The following is a 22379-nucleotide window of genomic DNA, read 5'->3' as shown; positions in this document are numbered from 1 at the left end:
CTGATAAAGGAGCACTGACAAACGAGTCTTTGCAATACAACCATGGCTCAAATGTGGCCTCTGAGGGAGAAAAAGGTTGTTTTCCCCAGGTCTTACTTGAGTCTTTGCTTAGTTTTTGACCAAAGTATTTTGGAAAACCACCACTTTCTGACTAGAAGGATGTGAAGTGCTCCCTGGGGAAACTGAGAGGCTGAAAATGCCCTTTTGGCTTTATAAAGCTTGAGAACAACTGGATTGAGCTAATAAATATTTTTGGGTAGCATTTCTGTCTCTTCCCCCTACTTTGTATAGTCCATAAAAGCACAGCCAGCAAACAGTGCTTGCAAGAAATAATGGCAGTGGCATTTGGGGTGAAAGGAGAGGGATAAACATGACTGGAGAGGGGACTGGTTTGGCTCCCTGCCTGCCTGTTCCAGTGCTCATAAAGCAATACTTCACATTCGCAGTGCTTTCCTGGAGATACCATGTTATTAGCAGATAGATGATCATGGTAAGTAAATTTATCCTGCTCAATTTCTGTCTCATCAAATGCTGAGTGCAAGTTTTTCCTGAGCAAACCCTCAGGTAACTCCTCAGTCCCATCTCTTTTTGGTACTCAATGATATTAGTTGTGATGCCATCCATCTCTGATGTCTTTGTTACCTGCCCACCCTTCATTTTCACCTTATCATTCCCCATTGAATATTTAGCTGTTGTCTTTGTGGTTATCAGGGTAAGAACATTTTGGGCAGCTCCTTGTTGGTGTTTCCTACAGCCTTCTGGCTACCATTGCTGGTCCTGGGCTCCTATAGTCCCAGTGTGGCTCCATGTGCTGTGTGTTGTGTTGTCTCAATTGCTCTGCAGCGTGATACAGTTCTGTGAGTGTCTCATTATGCAATTAATCTCAATTGCATTTCCCATCATCTCTTCTCTCCTGCAGGCATGCAACCCAGCAGGAGACTAATAAAACCATCACGACTAGCACCAAAGCCATCAAGCAGCTGTCTGAGGTTGTCAGAGGCTCATCCAGGGTATGTGTCATTCAAGATGCTGTTGGGGGAGAATGTTGGGTCTTATGGAGGGAGGATTAATGAAGAAGGAGGTATTAGTGGGTGGTAGTGGGTGCTTTAAAGCTTAGCTCCACGTGTGTGGTTTAGTGTGTGGTGTCCCTGCTCATGGCAGGGGGTTGGAACTGGGTGATCTTAAGGTCCTTTCCAATCCAAACTATTCTATGATTCTATGTCATAACTTCCTTTTCTGTTACACAGAAAGCATATCTTGCATTTATAAATGACCAATGGGTAAACAGCTGCAGAAACTAGTTCTTCTCCCAAAACTGGGTTATGTGGAATGGGAAATAAAGAACTCAGTGACAAAGCCTTGACTAACTCCCATCCATCTCAGGGTCTCACTCAGTTTGGGTCAAAGTACTACAGAAATCATCTGGCTCAACATAAGCTTGTCAGTTGTGGAGTGAGTGCACTGGGTGCAGATGAGTTTGGTATTGTGTTGAAGTGTCCAGAAAGGCAGTGGAATATATCTGGATACAACATTTATTCAGTGCTGTCTGCTAGTGCAAAGGCAGCGATAGGCTTAAATAATTACAGGCTGTGACCAGATCAGAGCAGAACATTGGATTACAACTTGCCCTACTGCAACCTATACATACTGTACAGGCAGAATGGTCTTCTGCCATCAGTAGGTTCAACTCATATGAACATCATTGCCACTGGGGGTATGAGTGATCCCCATCCCATGGTCCCCAGTGCAATGACTGGACAAACAGAAGGCTTCTGACCTTCTGTATAAAGGTGTGTGTTCCTGCTGACTTTGTCCTGTGGTATGGATCACGGGGAAGAACAAAAATATACTTTGGGGCAAACTCCAGCTGGTGTGTGAGTTGAGAAGTTTCACCCTTATAGTGGGTTATTCAGCAACTGAAATGAGAACAAGGATAACTCTTTTCTACTTGATTTGGCCTAGCAGTTTTCTCTTAGGTTCTTGCTTCCAACATCTGTGTAGTTTCTGTGTTGGGAGTTGAATTGATGGTTAATCCTCACTTGCGTCCTGCTATTTCCCAAAGTCCTGTGTTACTTCAACTCCATTCTCATGCCCCTTCCACCTGGAAAGAACACTGCTCTTAAAACACTGCTTTTCTCCATCCAAGTGAGTTTTTATAGTTTGGATTTATGGCCCTTGCCAAGAGGCATATGGGATAAGGACTGAAGAGCTGGCTCACCCCAGGATACCTTTGTAACCTGTGAAGGACCATGTGCAATTCAGCCTGCCTAAAGAAATGAATGGGTGATGGATGGAGATGGAACCTCAGAATGACTGTTCTCCAAATGTAGACATCAACCTTATGCAGGCATCAACCTTAATACTTTGACAATTTTAACATGTTGCTGGATGAGTGATGGACTATAAGGACTTGTTTTTGCATATCCTGAGAATAATTTCGCCAGAGCATGATGAAACAGAAAATGCTTTCTTAGACATAGGAGGATTGGGACTTTTTTGTGCTGCTCTCTTGGCTCCATTTTGTGACATAAATTGGGTCCAAAGGGGAATTAAGCAAGGTTACATTAAACCCAATGATAGTGCCATACAAGAATGTCATTATTTAGCCATGAAGCACATGGAAATGCTCAGGAGAACAGCTTTTATTGTCATGAGGAGAAGAATGGCTAAGTTAAAGGGAGACTATTTAAGAGCTGAAGGAAATAGACACACAACCAACTTTAGGAACATGAGGGATAAACTTGCCGCTCTGCTGCCATCATGTAATAACTTTTTCTTCTCCCTGGCCAATTAATTTAACATGTTTTATTTCTTAAACTCCTATTTTCTGTGCTGTTTAAGTAATTAAACCTACAAATTGTGATATAAAGCCTGTAGCCCTCATCGCTTACATAAGTAATAAGTAGTTCTAGTGGGGATTGGCTGCTGGGCTCTGAGTCCCTGTTGGGGACCTGGGTACCATTGCAGCTTTCATCCCATCAGATTTCTCATACTATGAAAAGCCTTCCATTAATTAATTCTCTTAATCAGGGACTGCAGTGATAGGACAAGGGGTGATGGGTTCAAAGTGAAACAGGGGAAGTTCAGGTTGGAGATAAGGAAGAAGTTCTTTACTGTGAGGGTGCTGAAGCACTGGCACAGGGTGCCCAGAGGAGTGGGGAATGCTCCATCCCTGGCAGTGTTCAAGGTTAGGTTGGACAGAGCCTTGAGTGACATGGTCTAATGTGAGGCATCCTTGCACGTGGCAGGGGGTTGGAACTGGATGAGCTCAGGGTCCTTTCCAACCCAAACCATTCTATGTTTCTATGATTCTACTTTAGAGCTTTATAGTCATTCGTTTCCAATCCATTTCTCTGTGTATTACTTTGCTTACACACATGGATGAAGAATGCTTTTTTTCTTTTCTCCTTATTTTCCACCGGTAACGCACTGCAAAGAAAGTGCACAGTGGGAATTCCCTTGACTTCCCTTGAAGCTCCAAATACTGCTGGAGATATTTGAGGCGGGATGCCCAACTGAGCAAACTGATAGTATTCCAGGAGTCAAGATACTGGTGTAAGTGCATCAGTGTGATATAGGGCAGGAGGTTGATGTGAAATAGCACATGGCTGTTTTAGGGCTTCTTTCAAACTAACCTCAAAGGACTTAAATAAAAAGGCCTCTCTGGAATTCCTGGGTTTTGTAGGATAAGTGTTGGAACATTAGATCAGCCCTCCAGGGTGTCGATCTTATCTTAGGTTCCATGTGTAACAAACATAAGCTTTATAGACCTTTATCTGTAGAATGGGGATGATGATACCTGTTCTAAAAATGGTTTAAAATGTTTGGATGAAGAACTGAAGACTGGGATATCAGTCTGTGTATGGAAATACCACCATTAAATATTAAGGATGTTTATCCCATCCTTTATAACATTTACTTTTGTATCCTTAAGCAGTTGTCTGAAACTGCTTAAATGGCTGTAAAGTGAACATTTCTGCTTAGTAGCTTTAGAGTGGATTTGGTTTTGTTTGCTACTTGGTTTGTAAGGTGGTGCCCCACTTCCTCATTCTGCTATGTAAAACTTGGACACATGAGCAGCTGCACACCTGAAGTAGTTCCAGGAGGGTAGAATAGGATAGAATAACTCCAAGAGAGTTTCCATTGCCCAGCACTGTTTGGGTTTGGTCACTGCATTGGGGAGCAATGATTCCGCAGCATGTTGGACAGTTACATCAGTCTAGACTGGGGTATTCCTTGCGTTTAAAGCATAGATCTGTATTCTGCTGGGACAAGCTCCAGGCACAAAGACTTGTTCTGGAAAACACAGAGATAAGTTGATTTCTGACAATCAGGCACAAGGCAAGGCAGAAGGAATGTTGTTGTCCCTGATGGACCTCTCAATTTCAGTAAATCACCCGTTGCCGTCAAATGAGGTGATGAACTCCCTCATGGTCTTCATCAGGGACTGCAGTGATAGGACAAGGGGTGATGGGTTCAAACTGAAGCAGGGGGACTTTAGATTGGATATAAGGAAGAAGTTCTTTATGGTGAGAGTGCTGAGGCACTGGCAAAGGTTGCCCAAGGAAGCTGTGAATGCTTCATCCCTGTCGGTGTTCAAGGCCAGGTTGGACAGAGCCTTGGGTGACACGGTTTAGTGTGATGTGTCCCTGCCCATGTCAGGGGGTTGGAACTGGATGATCTTAAGGTCCTTTCCAACCCAAACCATTCTGTGATTCTATGGTTCTGTGGGCTGTCATCCAAATAAAGGAAATTTTATAGGAGTATAATTTGGGTTATCATCTGCTGAAGATAATCTGAGGCTGGATGCTGGTAAGTAGAAGCAGGATACGATGCTATAACCATTCTGTACTTTTGATGGCAGTAGGGTATTCACTTTTGTTTCACAATCCTTAAGAACTGGTATTGGAGTGGGACCCCCCTCATACAGTGATCAGGACAGCAGAATGTCCCACTATCTGTCTTTGGCACAGGAGGTGTTGAGTTCAGATATCAAGACCACACAGAAGTCATGACTTGGGTGCTGTCTTCAATATCCAATGCATCCTGTGCTCCTTTCCTAAAATAAAACCTTGCAGCATCCTGGCATCCCCAGTGAAGCTGAATTATTCAGAGTACTGTGTGTGCCCACCCTGTTTATTTGGTGTCTCCATCCAGGACTCTTTCCCATGGTCACAGTCTTCAACGTGATAGATCTCTACAGACCTGCTAACCAAGCTTCTGTTTTCCTTTAACAGCAAGAACAACTTCAGCTGGATAGGCTGAAGAACCAGCTGTCAGATGCCATCAAGAGATACGGAGCTGTGCAGAAGGTGAGGATGTCTCCACTGTTCTGTATTTGAGTTTGGGAACATGCTGAGTTAGAGCTACAGGCACAGCTACAAGTTGGGCAGAGAAGAGATTCAGAGCAGCCCTGTGGAGAAGGACCTGGGGGTAATGGTCGATGAGAAAATGAACATGAGCCGGCTTCAGTGTGCGCTTGCAGCCCAGAAAGCCAACTGTATCCTGGGCTGCATCAAAAGGAGCGTGACCAGCAGGTCGAAGGAGTTGATCCTGCCTCTCTGCTCTGCTCTCGTGAGACCTCACTTGGAGTATTGTGTGCAGTTCTGGTGTCCTCAACATCAGGACATGGAACTGTTGGAACAAGTCCAGAGGAGGCCACGAGGATGCTCAGGGGCTGGAGCACCTCCCCTATGGAGACAGGCTGAAAAAGTTGGGGCTGTTCAGCCTGGAGAAGAGAAGGCTGCATGGAGACCTCAGAGCAGCCTTCCAGTATCTGAAAGGGGGCCTATAGGGATGCTGGGGAGGGATTGTTCATTAGGGACTGTAGTGACAGGACAAGGGTGATGGGTTCAAACTGAAACAGGGGAAGTTTAGATTGGATATAAGGAAGAAGTTCTTTATGATGGTGGTCTTGAGGCACTGGAAGGGGTTGCCCAAGGAAGTTGTGAATGCTCCATCCCTCGTGGTGTTCAAGGCCAGGTTGGACAGAGCTGTGGGTGAGATGGTTTAGTGTGAGGTGTCCCTGCCCATGGCAGGGGGTTGGAACTGGATGATCCTATGGTCCTTTCCAACCCAAACTATTCTATGATTCGATGACTCTGAGTGTGAGCAAGTATGGTGAGCGTGGAGCATATCCAAAGTGGTGCTCGCATGTAGTTTCCTGTCTTTATTCTTAGTTTATCAGTCAAGCAGAATATTTGTTGCATTGGAATATGCACACACGGAGCAATTCAGCATCAATGGAAATGGAAAACTGTGCTTTTGGCAGCTCTGTGTCTGTTAGAATCTTCAGTGGTTCCCCTGGCTTAGCCATGACATTGTTTTGGTGCGTATCCATTTCCAAGAGTGTCGTGGTTTAAACCCTGTAGGCAAGTCAGCCACGCAGCCTACTCCCCTACGCCTTCTTATCCCCACTCCTGGAGGGATGGGAGGAAAATCAAAATAATGTAACTCCCACAGGTTGAGATAAGAGCAGTCCAGTAACTAAGGTATAACACAAATCACTGCTGCTACCACCAATGATAGTAATGATAAGGGAAATAACAAGGGAAGAGAATACAACCGCTCACCACCCACCGATAAATACCCAGCCCAACCGAGCAGTGAATCAGCCCTTCCAGGTAACTGCCCCCAGTTTATATACTAGGCATGGCATGCTGTGGTATGGAATACCTCTTTGGCTAGTTTGGGTCAGGTGTCCTGTCTCCTCTTCCTCCCAGCTTCCCCTCCTCCCTGGCAGAGCATGAGGCTCACAAAGGGCTTGGTCAGCGTAAACATTACTGACCAGCAACTAAAACCATCGGTGTTATCAGCGCTGTTCCCAGGCTGAAAGTCAAAACCGCAGCACTGCACCAGCTACTAAGAAGGAGAAAAATGACTGCTACTGGTGAACCTAGGACAGAAGGAGAAATGCTTGTACAGTGCCCCTTTCCCCTTCACTGCTCATAGAAAATGTGCAGGCAACATTGCTGTTCTAAGTGTTAACCCACCTTCTGACTCTGCTGTGTTCCACAGCTTTGCCAGAAGATTTCAGAAGGCAGCTTGTGGTTTGAACCTCTCACCAAGATCAAGCTGTTTAATAAAACAAAGAAAACCTGAATCCCAGCTCCTTCGTTTGCTTCTTGCTCTCCCTCTTTTCCCTCGGGAGCCTCTGCTGATGAGCAGATTTGCTTTGCTTTTAAACACTGTACTAGCGATTTCAATCTAGCATCCTCGAACTGCTTCTCCCCCTTGCAGGAACAAGTTATAGGTATATGGATTAATCAGATCACAAGCTGAACAAACTCTGGTTGCTTTCTTATACTGCTTTAGTGAGTTTGACCCATGGCTGCAACACATAGGAAAAACATTGTAATTATAATAGGTGTAATGAAATTAGGCTGGCAATGTGCACTTGACAATGCATCTCTATTAGAAATACTCTGTACTGATTGATTTCGTCAAACTTGCTGGCTATGGTTTAGAAATAAATAACTCAATAAAAGCACAGAAAATTGCACTTCAACAGCATGTACATTATGTAATAGCACTGCATTATCTCTGATACTATCTGGTATTGTTAATTATTACTCTGTCCTATTCAGAACGCTAAGAGTGAGGTCTTGAAATGAAATTACTTCATCCCTTAAATGAGGAGTTGGAAGGATTCAGGTAAAGGGCTCCACCTCCATATACACACACCTTTATGATGCTTTCATTTCATACTGAAGAGTGAAATCTATCTCGACTGCACATGGAGGTGATGGGGTTTCTTTCTAAACACTGTCATCAATTCACAAGTGCCAAAATTAGTCGCTGCAGTTTGTCAATGCCCGGTTACGTCAGGAAACCAATCTGAGTGGGAAATTAATACTTATCGCCATCCTAGCTGTCATTTCTTAAATGCAGGTTTCAGTTTGGATAACCTTGTCGTGCTTGAAGCTTTGGAGACTTTAAATTCCTGCAAGGCTAAACTTTTCAGTGCAGTTATGCTCCCTTTCTGAATAGGAAGAGTTTTCCCTATGTCCTGTCCTTTAAGAAGCAGAAGAGACAGCTTCGTATGATTTCAGGCTTAGAAAGTTGGGGCTGTTCAGCCTGGAGAAGAGAAGGCTGCGTGGAGACCTCAGAGCAGCTCCCAGTATCTGAGGGAGGGGTATAAAGATGCTGGGGAGGGACCCTTCATTCGGGACTGTAGTGACAGGACAAGGGGTAATGGGTTAAAACTTAAACAGGGGAAGTTTAGATTGGATATAAGGAGGAAATTCTTTACTGTAAGGGTGGTGAGGCACTGGAATGGGTTGCCCAGGGAGGTTGTGAATGCTCCATCCCTGGCAGTGTTCAAGGCCAGGTTGGACAGAGCCTTGGGTGATATGATCTAGTGTGAGGTGTCCCTGCCCATGGCAGGGGATTGCAACTGGATGATCTTAAGGTCCTTTCCAACCCTAACTATACTATGATTCTGTGATTTCTTCCCTAAATATTAGGACTCTTTTCTCAGACCTTTTCCTTTTTTTCTTTTTCCCCATTTTTACAGAAAATAGCAGAGAAATCCAAAGCTTTGCTTCCTACTGGGCCAAGAAGCACCAAACAGGTAAGTTCCTCTGCATCTCTGTGTTTGACAGTAAGTGCGTTGCTAAAACCAGGATGTTTTCTAACCCCACTAATGACGCTGAAGAACATGGAGCTCCGCCAGTACCTACACTGAAGCCAGTGAGGTGGTTTTCAAACAGTGCTTTTCCATCTTTGGAGGTGGAAGATACAGGACCTAGGAAAAAAAAAAAAGGCACATATAATCCCTGCATAATTATTCTCTGTTCTCTTGGGGCTGTTTTTCCATTCTTGATGGGAGTTTTGAATACTCTGAAATACATAAGAGCAGTCCTGTACCTCCTTGGCCTGGGATCTGGGCTCATAGGCCAAGTGAAATCATCCCCCAAGAGCAAGGAAGTTAGAAGGAAGTGAGAGGAAGTTTTACCAAGCCTCTGTTCTCAGTTTTTAAAGGGATCATCTATTCTATATAGATTTATATCATCTATTCTGTGTTGTTTGGCTATATTACATTTTGATTAACTATTAAATACATATAAAAGTAGATGTTTTTTTGTCTGTTTACCGATATTAGGACCTCTGTCAATGATTAAATACTATGTATAATCAGAGTGTATATGCTATAGTGTTGTGCATACAGGTTCATATGTACATGTGTGTGCATGTAGTATATATAAAATATAATCAAATGTATGTCTGCCTGTGTATGATTAAGAGTTTAAAGATATATCCATATATATGCATATGTGTGGAGTTACACAACTGGTAATGCAAAATACTATATATATTTGTGTGTATAAGAAATCCTCACAGATTTCTGTAACAGCTTTGATGCCATGAGATCACTTAGCTGCAGTATGAGTGGAACTCTGCCTAATTTCAGTGATGATTTCTCATATACTTGATATTCTTGTCTTTTAAGGGGCAGACAGCAGATTTTCTGCCTATCTAATCCGTTTTCATTCCCTACCTTGTGGTATCTGTCTTTCTCTTTCCTCCTTTATGTGCATATAAGAGATTGTTGTTCTTTGTAACAGTAATGTTTCTCTGTAAAGAAGGGTGGAATGATGCCACTGAAGACCCTTCCATTAGGGCATGTCAATGGACCAAAGCTTTATAATAGGTTTCAAGCAATTGCAATTCTGCATTAGACCTTCTTGCCATGTACTTGGTAGTGCCACTGAATGGAAGGCCTTTGTGTGCCAAAGGGCTAATGTATTCCTTTACCCTTATTTGGAGTTCCTACCAATATCTCTGGAGTGATTGTGCATAGATGTTGTTATCCAGCTTTGCAGGTATAGAAATGTTCCAGCTTAGTTTTTCCCCACCAGCTGGTGATCTGTATTGAACATGGGTATTTTGCATGGTTGCATATAACATGGTCTTGAATGGTGGTCAAATCCACTGGGCATCGGTTATTGGTAGCTCAGAGATAAGGGATTTATTTTGTGTAAATTCACTGTGATCTGGTTTTCTGCTGTCTGTATTACATCACTTCTTGTGCTTTTAACCAAGTTTGTTAGACTGCTATTGGTGGAGTAGATTGCAGAGATGAGAACATCTGTGGTCTTGCTTGGACCACATGGTTGCATGGCTGTGGCTGTTCCATATGATGTGCGATACTGATGGCCATTAATCAATGCAAATAGGATGCATAGCTGTTGTGCATCCCTGCACCTGGAGTAAGCCTGGATGCAATTAACTATTTTAGTGTGTTGAAAATGGTTGATGATTGCGAAAACAGCCTTCTCTGGAAGTGATCAGGGTTTTAAGACGGGGGGGAAACCAAGCTATTGGACAAAAATAGTTGAATCTTGGAGGCAAGTAATGGTGGACTTGGAAGTAAAGGGATGCTGGAGGAAGGATGGGACAGAGACAAACCCTTTTGCCTTAAAAAGGGTGAGAATCCAGGCATTAGGAGACTGTTGCAGTAGAAATTTAGTGCAGGTCAGGCAGCATCAGCATAAACTGTGTTAAATTGGCTCAGCTGCATGTTGTTTCTGCTTGTAGCAGCCACTTGCCAGTGAATGCTGGTGGTTGGCTTCAGTGCATTATGTAAAAGAAGGGGTTGTAGTACGCCTTGCTGAGATGCTTATGACTCAGAAATAGGCTTCATCACACCCAAGAGCACATGCTTTTCATGTAATGACACATGCTTGGGCTGGGAATGCATGACGTTTCATCCACACTGCTTGGAAAGGATGAAAGTTAATCCACATCTGTTTCAGCCTTCCTGTGCGTTTGCAGCTTCACACGTCTTCTTCCTTCAAGTATAAAAGGAGAGAATGTATAAAACCTGCTGAAGGGAATGCAGTGCTGTGATTGGTTTTCACTTAATATCTATCCAGCTGCAGATTGGTCAGGACATGCAAAATTATAGCTCCTCCAGGAACTCTAACCTGACCACTGTGTGCATGTGTTAAGGTGTTAACACGCTATATATTACATTTGCATTACCCTATGCAGTAATGTAAAATGCTACATATGTTCAGTGAACTTGATTTGTGGGTCTTGTGAGACTGCGTAGTGAACTTCTGGATGTGCAGACTGGATCTGCACTGTGCAGGGCTTTCTTTTATTTATATGTAATATATTTTATATAACATATATAATAATATATAGTAATATATCTATATAAATATATAGATATTCATTAATATACACTACAGCAAATGGTAAGAGGTTTGAAGAATGCCAGGTTTTTTATATGCATGTGCTTATAGTTCTGCTCTTCCATTAGTGGGTGGGGTATGTAAAATGTTTGGTAACACAAACACTAATAATTTCTCTTTAGGGAGTAATTGATTTCCTAGACCCACATAACAGGTAAAAATTGGGATGTGAAGCGTTGGGAAAATTATTCTCCTGCCCATTGTGGTTTGCTGTAAGTACTGTTTAATTGAGTTTATGTGTGTATCAAAGCAAAAGAAAGGCATTGATGCAGAATTCCTTGAAGCTTGAAGTTATATAAATTCTTAATCAAGTATGTGCTTGTAGGAATGTATTCGTGTCCAGACAAATCGATGTAGTTCAATAGGTGCAGCTATTGAAAGGCACAGATTTTTACTGCGCTAAATGATCGTTGTGGAACGTGAGTTGTGGCAACTATTAAAAAGAGGGGGAAAAAAGCCCTTTCTGTTGAATCTGTGGAAGTGGTTTTAACTTTTCACCCAGTGACCAAAATGAGACTTCAGAAGTCTCATTAAGGGAGTGCACAGGGGAATCCTGGAAAGCAGCTTTCCATTGATGAGAACTGCTATTGCAGCAATATGGTGGTGTGTTTGGTCATGTGTCGCCTCTGGTTCCTGCTTATGTATGGGGCAGATGTGCCTCAAATCCCACCTTCTCCCCCTGCACAGACACACCTTGGTGCAAACCAGTTATTCCTCCTTCCAGGCGGAGCCCACAGTAGGAGATGGGTGTTTTAGGTACATAGGAGTGATGCAGAGCCTGGGATAGTGTGGCTAAGGGGTGGAGAGGTTGGATATCTGCATAGACCTGTCTTGTTGGGCTAAGTCCATCTCACATAACGGTTGGGTATAATAAAATGTCATGTTTTAATAGCACAGATTACCCTTAATATTAAATAATAAAGGATAGCCTGCAGAAACCCCACAAAATAGCGATTAATCCCTCTGAGCAGAGGAGATGAAATGAATCCTTCTTTTCAATTATTTTTAATTATCATGCATCTAACATCATCTACTTCCTCTAGAAAGAATACGTTATTGTGCCCGTGACTGAAAAAGTTCAGTGGGTATTAAACCCAGCAGCAGAGTAGGCTGACAAGCTGGGTGCTCCTAAGGATCCATCCCTGCCAATGCCTAGCAGTGACAGCCCATTTTCTTTATCCTTATGGCATCTTCAACATGTCTTTGGGCCACCTCCATCTTTCCTAATCCTCACTCACACTTTAACAGGGGAAGTTCAGGTTGGAGATAAGGAAGAAGTTCTTTACTGTGAGGGTGGTGAGGCGCTGGAATGGGTTGCCCAAGGAAGTTGTGAATGCTCCATCCCTGGCAGTGTTCAAGGCCTGGTTGGATAGAGCCTTGGGTGCCATATTCTAGTGCGAGGTGTCCTTGCCCATGGCAGGGAGTTGGAACTGGGTGATCTCAAGGTCCTTTCCAACCCAAACCATTCTATGCATCTATGTTTTCGGCAAGTAATGAGGAGGAAAGTGGGCTTTCTCACCATGTAGACTTTGTGGGTGGTTCCCCAAAGGCAGTGGGAGAAGGGGAAGCACCGTTCTGATTGAGCTGAGGATTGAATTTTAAACTAAAACCACCCCAAATATCCAAACAGAGTTTTTTTAGTTTTTATTTTAGAGGAAACTTTCCTGGCAATTTTTAGAAATTAAAATTACAGTAATTGTTATGGGGTAATGGCCCCCCTCTTCATTTCCTGCTGCTCACGGGGAGAGGAAAGGATAATTACTGCTCTTGAACACGACGGTTGCCAAAAGAGATGCCTTTGTTTCTTATTCTGTCAGCCTACTTGACCCAGTTCTCAAAGGTCAGTAAATTATGCTTTTTAGGAGCACAAAAACGGGTAATAAACCTCTATTTGCATATACAAGCTTTTTTTCTTTCCCCTCTCCTAACTGCATCAATTTATTTGTGCTTTAAATGGACTTCCTTCTCACAGGAAGCATCATTTCTCTCTTTCTTCCTGTGTTTATGAAGTTGTTCTTTTTATGTGATTAGAGTAAAACTCTCATTTTGGGGCAGCGAGATCCAATCCTTCTCTTAATGGGAGGATAATTTTTTGGCAATAATATCTGCATAAACTGCATATATGTATGTGTGTGTGTGTGTGTGTGTGTAATGACTCTAGTTATTTGGGCTTCTATTTTTACAGGCTCCTTATCATGGTAGGTTCTCTATAAGCACAGCTATTAGATTGTGCCACCCTGAGGATCTCACAGGCTAAGCAAACACCAGCAGGCTATTATGAATGATCATTAACAATGAGGTTTTAATGCAGTGCTGGATGTCCACAGCTCAGTTTGAAACTGGCCTCAGTGTTGGCGTGTGTTGTTCTGAACTGGGAAATTGAATTCCTCGCAATCAAAATGCAGCTTTTGCCCTGAGAAATGGAGCTTTTGGATTTATGCATTTATCTTATTGACTCTCACACCTTATCTTAGGATTCATCCCAGTTCCAGTCGGGTACTATATATTAGGCCTCCAAGCCTTAGCTTTGGTGATAATGTATCTCGTATGTGGGGAGTAATTGCTGTGTCTTTTCAAGGTCATTTAGTATGCAGCTACTTGGGTAAAAAGTGTGACTTCAGTAATGTCAACTTGGTTTTAAATGGCTTTGCATCCATTAAAAGCCATATTGTAGTCAACCCACTCCTCTGTTCCTAGGGATGTCAATATGGAGCATTTAAATCACACGGCTATTTTTCCTTGTCTTTAAGTGGGGGTTTGTGTTTCTTTTTTAAGATGGGCATTAAAGCAATTTTCTGAAGACATTTTACATTTTCTTTTTCTGCCTCTTTGGGGGTAGGGAAATAGATTCTGATACTGGGATTTAATGCATCAATCAAAATAGATTCATACCTGATTTTCTTCATTTGCTTCCTACATTCTAAAGGGAGGTGGAATCTGTTCTGAATGGCCCAAAGTGCTCTCCTTGCACTGCTTCCAGTTGGTCTGAGAGGAGAAGGTGAAAGAAAATGCCAGTGGGCTTTATAGGCACAGTACTTCGCTAACCGTAAATCTCTCTTTTTGATGTGACAAGGATGCAGCACTTTGCAACTGAGAGAGTTAAATGAAGATTCCTCCATCCTTAAAGGCACTAAAACCTGCGCTGCAGCCCTTGGAAAAACACCCCTATTCCTTGTGCTACATGTGGTTGTGTGCAGGTTTTATGGGGCACTGGCAGTGCTCAGGACTTCAGAGCTGCATGTACAGTAGTGTCAGAAGCCCCCCAGATCCTACTATATCTTTAAAGGTGGTAATTTGCAAAGGCTGGAGGTGTGAGCTTCCAGTCGCACACAGCCCCTTCTTCTACAAAGAAGAGACAAAGAAGAGAAGAACAAATCTATATAAAGACCAAACCTGTATAACCAGGTTTGGGGGTAACTTAACATTTCCTAAATCACTCAGCCAACCTGCACGTTGTAGCTTTTCCTTAGCAATCTCTTATCAAGTGCCTGTTGTGGGATAAGCCTTTTGCTTGCTGATGGTAGTGAGAAACTGCAGCCGCCTGTCTCATCACCCAAGCGAAGGGGGTTGCATTCATTAGCAGGGTTTTCTGGTTAGTTGAAGGCTCGGGGTTTTGTTTGTTTGTTTCTTTGTGAGCTCCTTGTTGGAGTGAGAAGGGACAAAGGCTTTTACGTGGGCAGAGGATGAAGGGCTCCTTTTGTGCAGATCCTCCTCCACAGCAGCTCGCTGGTGCTGATGCTGCTCTGCTCTACCCCAGCTCTGAGTCACTGCCGGAGCCGTCTCGCAAACCAAAGGGTTGTTTTGTCTGCAGTGAGCCAGCCTCACCACCCAGCTCTGCAAGCACTTGGCTTTATGCTCCCAAAACCCTGGGGCCACTTCAGCTCACCCCACACCGGCAAAGACCCCAGCAGGAGGAGGCTGTACATGGGGAATGGTGACACTGAGGTTACATGGAGGTGTTTGAGGCCACAGGATGAAATGCTGGCATCAATGTGCCTTGTTCATAGGAGAGTGCTTCGTGGTGAGCAAATCTATATTGTGCCCAGAGGCTCAGGCAGATAGCATCACTCAGCTGATACCCACATTTTTATCCCTCCATAGCCAGCAACAGCTCTGCACATGGTTATCCCCATTGCTTGTGAGTAGTTGCAGTGCTCCCTTCTCCTCCCAGTTGGTAAATGTGAAGGATATTGCAAACACCCACATCTTCATGCCAAATGAGGGTCATTCGTGGAGGATGGGAAGAGCTGTTCTGACTTCCTGCAGTAGGTTTGGCTGTGGTTTCAAGTTGTGCTGTCTCCTGTTTGCTCATGGGTACTGCTTTGTGCACAGTGAGTGTGGCAGTGCATCACTGTCAGCACTGCCGACATGGATTGTGTATGTCTGTAGATCTACTTGTGTATCTGTAGAAATCTACATAGATACAGGTATAGCTATAGATATACATACAGATATAGATATAAATATGGTTATATAAGTATATAGATATAGGTGGAGGTATACATATATATAGATATATAGATTTAACTATACAAATATGACTCAAATATAATGATTAATATGAATGTCAATAGAGCTATTAATATAAGTGTTGATATTAATGGGTATAGTGCCAGGTGTGGTCAGCTGGATGGATACTCCCCTTGGTCAGAGAGCTTTGTCCTTTAATGCAGCTTTTCTGGGCAGCAAGGGTCACCTTCGGCAGCACTGTCAGATCTGTGCTGACAGCAGTGTGAGAGGAGAGCAAATGCAGGGCAAGATCTCACAGCTCATGAAACATAGCCTGGGTCTGCAGGACATGTGTGGCTGTGATGGCAATAGTTACAAAAAGTGAACCTCTGCTTGGGTTTTCAGTATTGAATTTTTTCATTATGGGCTTTTTTCCCCCTATATATTCCTTCTGTTTTTCCTGTGCAGGAGCCTGATGATAACAGTGAGTGCTTTTGCCCACTGTAAGTGGAGGTGGTTTCTGCTGGTGTGATGGGGATGCTCACACAACCTCATCCACTTTCCCCCTCTTCAACCCCACCTTGCAGAAGTTGCATTGCAAGAGTCTAAGTTCACTTTTGCCCTGGCAAAGATCATGCAGTAAATGGAGAAACAAATGTGAAACCTTACCGAGTGTGTCACCTTGCTCCAAAGTGAGTGCAGTGTTATTTAATACATTTAAACCCCCCTGTGGAGATGGATTATTGAAAGGAAGGAAATTGTATTCTTCTAAACCCACTTTGATGGCTGCATTTATCACATGATTAAATGTGAACAGCAATGGTGTTTTCCCAGGGAAATAGGTTAACTCTTGCTTCACCAGGGTGAAGACAAAAGTAGTGTTTAGTGACCCTTCTATGTCTCCATTTGGTTTGTTTTCAGGGTTTCAATGGCCAGTGTTATATCCACCATATGATTCAAGAGTATTCAACCCCTTTCAATCTTACGTAGATGGCACTGCTATTACTGCCCTCATACTGTGTATCATCCCTGAAATGCCATGTGATGTTCCAGCTAGTTCACACACCAGCCCCCAAATCGACCCAGCATAGTAAGATAGATTCACTATCTCAGACTCTTTCAACTGACCCCAATTATTCCTGATTTACTGCAAACACAAGGAAAGTCAGGGCAAGGCTTATAATTTGGATTCTCTATTCTGTCCCTTAGTTCTGGTGCCCAGCTGAAAACTGTAATCCAAGTTCATGTTCTTTCCCTAAACTAAACTTCCACTGATGTTTTAGTTTCTTATGTAGTTTCATCTTAACTTTAAATATTAACCCAGGATGCTTTGGAGTGAAATCATAAAGCTGGATATATATCAGAGAGGTAATGTATATACAGTTTCTTTATAAAGGACACCAGGATCTGTAAGATAAGGTATGTGCTGCAGATGTTTCAAGTAGTTATTTTGGAGATGCTGGTGATAGTCTGTGTGATAAATAAAATCAATGCGTTCCCATTTATTTAAACATAGATAGCAGCTCTTATTTAGAACTCTCACAAACTTCTCAGCTTCAGAAGGTGCCTTCATAGCAAATAATTCCTTTAAGAGGCTTCTTCAGCTATGTCTGACTGTCCCAGATCTGAAGGGAGATGGTGGTTCACATCATGTGCCATGGGCAAACCCTGGTGAAAATTCCCTGCATATAGAATCACAGAATCATAGAATGGTTTGGGTTGGAAAGGACCTTAAGATCATCCAGTTCCAACCCCCTGATATGGGCATGGACACCTCACACTAGACCATGGCACCCAAGGCTCTGTCCAAGCTGGCCTTGAACACTGACAGGGATGGAGCATTAACAGCTTCCCTGGGCACCCTGTGCCATTGCCTCAGCACCCTCACAGTAAAGAACTTCTTCCTTATCTCCAACCTGAGCTTCCCCTGTTTCAGTTTGAACCCATTGCCCCTTGTCCTATCACTACAGTCCCTAATGAAGAGTCCCTCTCCAGCATCCAATGTGTGCCCATAGATGGGAATAAAATGGATGCTGGAGATAGATGGGTCCCCTCTAGCTTGAGATATTCTGTCTCCTTCCCTTCCCCTTTTTCCTCCTTTTATTTTCCCTATGGAAGTACATACATATGAAGAGCTCAGTAGTGACATGATAAGTCCAGATGATTGCTGTGAAAAGCCCCACCAAAATAAGCAATTGAAGCATCTGCTTGCAGGCAGAAATGGTTTCTGGTGAGTGAGGAATGTGTTTGCTCCCTTTCTGTGCCCAGGAGTTTTCAATTGGATTGATGATTGAAGGGAAGAGAGGGGGAATCTGTGATGTGCAGCAGGACATACTGACCTCTTCTGGAAGCTGAGGACGGGGGAGTTTGATGGCCCTATGGTGTGAGCTGCTTCATTGACCCCTATATTCAATCATGATTTAAAACACCACAGAAGAGCCAGGAGCAGGAAAAAAAGCCTTTTTCAGCAGGTGCTGGGGATAGGGCCAGGGAAGATGCTGCACACTTCAGGGTGCCATCTGCTGGCATAGGACTTGTTTAATCAGGTTTTATAGCTTTTAGATGAGAACAGTGGTGGAAAATGCTTGATGAACCATTGATGCTTGTTGTGAATGAATACCATTGAGCTGAGGATAAATTGGGGTGAAATTGGGTCTTTTATGCTTCTATTGAAGAGTCTGTATTTACTAGATGGTGGAAAAATTCAGTAACCACCTGCTACGTGTTCCCTCTTTGTACTAGGTAAAACATGCATTAAAGAGAGTTGACATTTATTATACTTTATTGCAGTATATCAACTTACATCAACTACTAAATGGAGTTGAAATAAGCATAATATTGATGCATTTGTGTGCATACATATGTAAGTTGTCAGATTCCTCAGGAGGATGAGCTTTAGGTGTAGGTCACATCTCCTGGGAAGCATCAGGGTGTTTAGTCTCAGCTAGTCTGGTGCTCATCACAGCTCACCGCAGCTCATCATAGGGCTGCGCACTTCTCCCTCTTCCCAGTTTACATCATCTTGGCATCCCTAAGGTGGGAGTAGTCCAGGGGCATCTTGCTTAAGCCCCAGTGGGGTCTGGCAGGGCCATGGCTGTGTGTGTAATACATGGGAGAGGGAAACGTGGTCATGTATCACCAAGAGTGGTACTAATCTGCTCCCTGTGAGTTTAAGAGGTTCAAAACAATTTTAATTAACAAGAAACCTCAACTCATCTGTGTGAGTACAGGTAATGGTCACAGAATCATAGAATGGTTTGGGTTGGAAAGGACCTTAAAATCATCCAGTTCCAATCCCCTGCCATGGGCAGGGACACCTCACACAAAACCATGCACTCAAGGCTCTGTCCAAGCTGGCCTTGAACACTGCTAGGGATGGAGCATTTACAGCTTCTCTGGGCAACCCAATCCAGTGCCTCACCACCCTCACAGTAAAGAACTTCTTCCTTATATCCAATCTAAACTTCCCCTGTTTCAAGTTTGAACCCATCACCCCTTGTCCTATCACTACAGTCCCTGATGAAGAGTCCCTCTCCAGCACCCTTGTAGCCCCCTTCAGACACTGGAAGCTGCTCTGAGGCCTCCACGCAGCTTCTCTTCTCCAGGCTGAACAGCCCCAGTGTTCTTAACCTGTAGTGTTCACTTGTTGAACACCAACCTGCCTGTCTGGTCACAGTTGTCAGATAGTGTCAGCCTGGGAAAAAGTGGGGCATATGGGGAGGGTTTTGCAGAAAAGTAGAGAAAAATTAGCTTATTTAAAGAGGACCACTTTTTTTTTTTTTGTCTAAAAATTGTGATTTTGGGGATATGCATCTTTTTTCTTTGTTTTGTCCCTCCTGCCTCTCATTTTACAAAGGGGTATATGGGGGCATCATTTATGTTCTTGTCCTACCCCGATCCTGCTTACTTTGAGATACTTTTCATTTTGAGCTTCATGATATCCAACAGTAAAAAACCTCCTAGCACTGCTTTTTCCTACAGGCATTGTCTGCTTGTAGAGCCTTGAGTTCACACAAAATGTCTTTAGTCACCCTTTGCCTTCTTGACTCTCCTCTTCTTCTCTCTTGAATCTCACAGCTTGCCAGTGGTGCTTCTTCCTCTCCCAGCAGTAACAGCCTGGAGAGCATTACAGAATAAAAGCTGTCCACCAAAGAAGGACAGGTTTAAAGAGGTTGTAGGCTTTAAACTTAAAACAAGGGAAGTTCAGGTTAGATATAAGGCAGAAGTTCTTTACTGTGAGGGTGGTGAGGCGCTGGCACTGGTTGCCTGAAGAAGTGGTAGAGGGAGGATGGAGACTGTAGGTCATGCAACACAGTTTGCCTTTGTCACTGTTGTAACCACCAAGTGTTTGCTCCCAGAGTAACCCATGCCATGGATTATCTGTCTGCTTTGTTATGTCTTGGGGTTTTTGTTTGCTCATTTGTTTTGGGCTTTTTTCATGATGCTCAGAAGGAAATGGAGGTTGGTGAGTCTGGAGGTGCAAAAAGGAATACAAGGAATTTTGACATACGAGAATTCTGCAGCATTTATATGTTTTATGGCTTTGTTTATCCACTGTTTTAAGTTTGGAGTATTAGGTACGGGATCCTGGTGCAGGGATTAAGGAATATATCCTGTTGTTTTCAGTAGGGTTGTGTTGTCGTTGGCCTTGCTTACAGAGCAGGAAAAATGGAAGGAAGAGTGAATATATTTCAGTAAAATTCATCTAATATGAATCAGGATTAATTTCTTCTTCATGAAAGCCCTGTAGTCATTGGAGACACTAACGGGAAGGCATTTTGCAGAATGGGTAAGGTGCTACATTGATCTATTCATTTCCTTGAGTTTCTGCTAAAGAGCCGAGGAATGAGAGAGGTGTTTCCTATTTATCCAACATCATAACATTTAGTATCCTGGAGCTTTCTTTTTGATATCCTCTGTTAATTCTCGGTATCACAGCAGAAAACAAATCATTCTCCTCATTCCCTGGTGCAAATATTTGATGATAAGGTTACCAATAAGCTCTAAATTAGCTTTCATAGTTGCTTAATGCAAAGTTATACATGAATTTGCTTATATACCATGGCAACTGGTTCCTCTTGGCAGGTTGTTCCGCTGAGTATGATCAAGATGACTTTGGCTTCATTTCAGGACAAGTGATGTGAGAAGACCACTTGTCGGCAAAGTCTTTTCCGTCAGCAATATTCCTTGCACTATGATTCATTCGCACCATATGTGGGTGAATGAAATCCTGGGTGAGATGCATGAAGGAAACCCCACAGGAGAAGAAATGATTTGGCAGCTGATCCATAGAGTTCTTTCAGCCACCTCTAAAGAAAATGCTGTGATGCCAGTATCAGTTTCATTACACATCTGGGCTTGACTCAGCTGCTACAGTAGAAGAAGAAAGAAACACAAAGAAAGAATTAAAGTTCATTATTGCATGTATATGAAATAGGATTATTAAAGTATCTACCTTACACTTATTTATAACCCTTCTTCCTGACAGAGCCTGACATGTTTCGCAAACAGCACTGAGTGATTATAGATTCCTTGCCCAAAATCTGAGGATGTTGCTCTGCATTTTATTCATCACTTCTTTAGTCAAAATTTATGTTCCTGTACGTTTTATGAGAACTCTTTGTGTAGGTACATTACTCATGAGACCTACCGGGTACAGTTAGAATCAGTCAGAGTGGAAGAGCTCAGATTGCTCAGTGTGCTGGATTGAGCACTACCACTGCATGACATGGTGAGATTGGAGGAGAAGAATACCATCATCGTCACTACAATGTAATGGATGTGTTTTGGTTAGCAGGATGGTGTTAACAATGATGACATTTATCCAGGAAAAGTGTCCATGAACTAACACGGTTCTCTTGGAAAAAATCCTGGGATTTTGGATCCAAAAGTAAAACTCAACCAAATGTAGTTTCCTACAAAACTAAAGTGTGTGTCAACATCCTTGGGAGACTGGCCCAGGACATACCTCAAGGGCTTGTCTTTTAGTTAGGGTCATATCAGTCTTATCCCTTTCTGTTTCCCAAATGAGACCCAGAAATAGATGAAAAAGGATTAGGTAGGTGACTTTGGCATATTAGCACAGCTGTGTTTGAGCAGAGCAGCAGGAGGGATAAAAACATGTGTGGTGGAAGGAAAAGAAAGACTAACAGAAAGGTAATGTAAACCCATCAGGGACTTGAAAACGCTGAGCCAGATCAATGCTTCTTTAGTGACGGAAAGTGTCGCCTCGCTCAGCAGGCACTGTCAGTGATTCGTAGAGTGCTTTCCATGGAGAAAGTCAGTGTGAAGCCTGATGATTATGATAAAATATGCAGTGATATTATGGACTCAGTCACATTCCACAAGTTGGTATGAAAAATAGATGTCCAACATTAACTGTGCAAGCAATTCCTTGCTCAGTCTAATCTCAGATCAGTAGGGTTTTATATTTATCAGGAAAGAGGCTTTTTCCTATGCTTTCCTTTGCCCATGTTTTAATCTGTTAATAGTGGTTCCCTGTGGCAAGAAAGTTCCCTTTCCAGAAGGTTGCCAGGATGTTGTTTTATCTTCAGAAATCAGTGGCAAATACTTCTCTAGAAGACAGGGATTTCTGTCTATAAATGAGATTTGCTGCTCAACCACTGTGGACTTCAGTCCACAACAGTTGACTTGCATATGGTAACTATGGAGCAGCAACAGTAATGCATAGGCTTCTCTAATGGCTACGCTGGTTTTGAAAAGATCCCC

The 22379-nt window shown here is 43.0% G+C and overlaps 1 protein-coding gene across 4 annotated transcripts in view; it reads left to right on the top strand.

Moving 5' to 3' along the window:
* TSNARE1 (t-SNARE domain containing 1) overlaps positions 1-22379 on the top strand; it is a 496003-nt gene that overhangs the window by 219869 nt on the left and 253755 nt on the right. For all 4 annotated transcript variants that reach the window (XM_061374211.1, XM_061374213.1, XM_061374209.1 and 1 more), the window contains exons 6-8: positions 920-1010; positions 5238-5312; positions 8516-8572. In XM_061374211.1, the coding sequence (XP_061230195.1) occupies positions 920-1010; positions 5238-5312; positions 8516-8572 (223 nt within the window). The remainder of the gene's footprint in view (positions 1-919; positions 1011-5237; positions 5313-8515; positions 8573-22379) is intronic.

Source organism: Neopsephotus bourkii, unplaced genomic scaffold (assembly GCF_033783945.1).
Source record: "Neopsephotus bourkii isolate Nb327-2 ecotype Australia unplaced genomic scaffold, CSIRO-AGI_Nbou_v1 NB_1637, whole genome shotgun sequence".
Taxonomy (NCBI): domain Eukaryota; kingdom Metazoa; phylum Chordata; class Aves; order Psittaciformes; family Psittacidae; genus Neopsephotus; species Neopsephotus bourkii.
The sequence above is the reverse complement of the archived record's forward strand: the minus strand, read 5'-3'. Positions and strand labels throughout refer to the sequence as shown.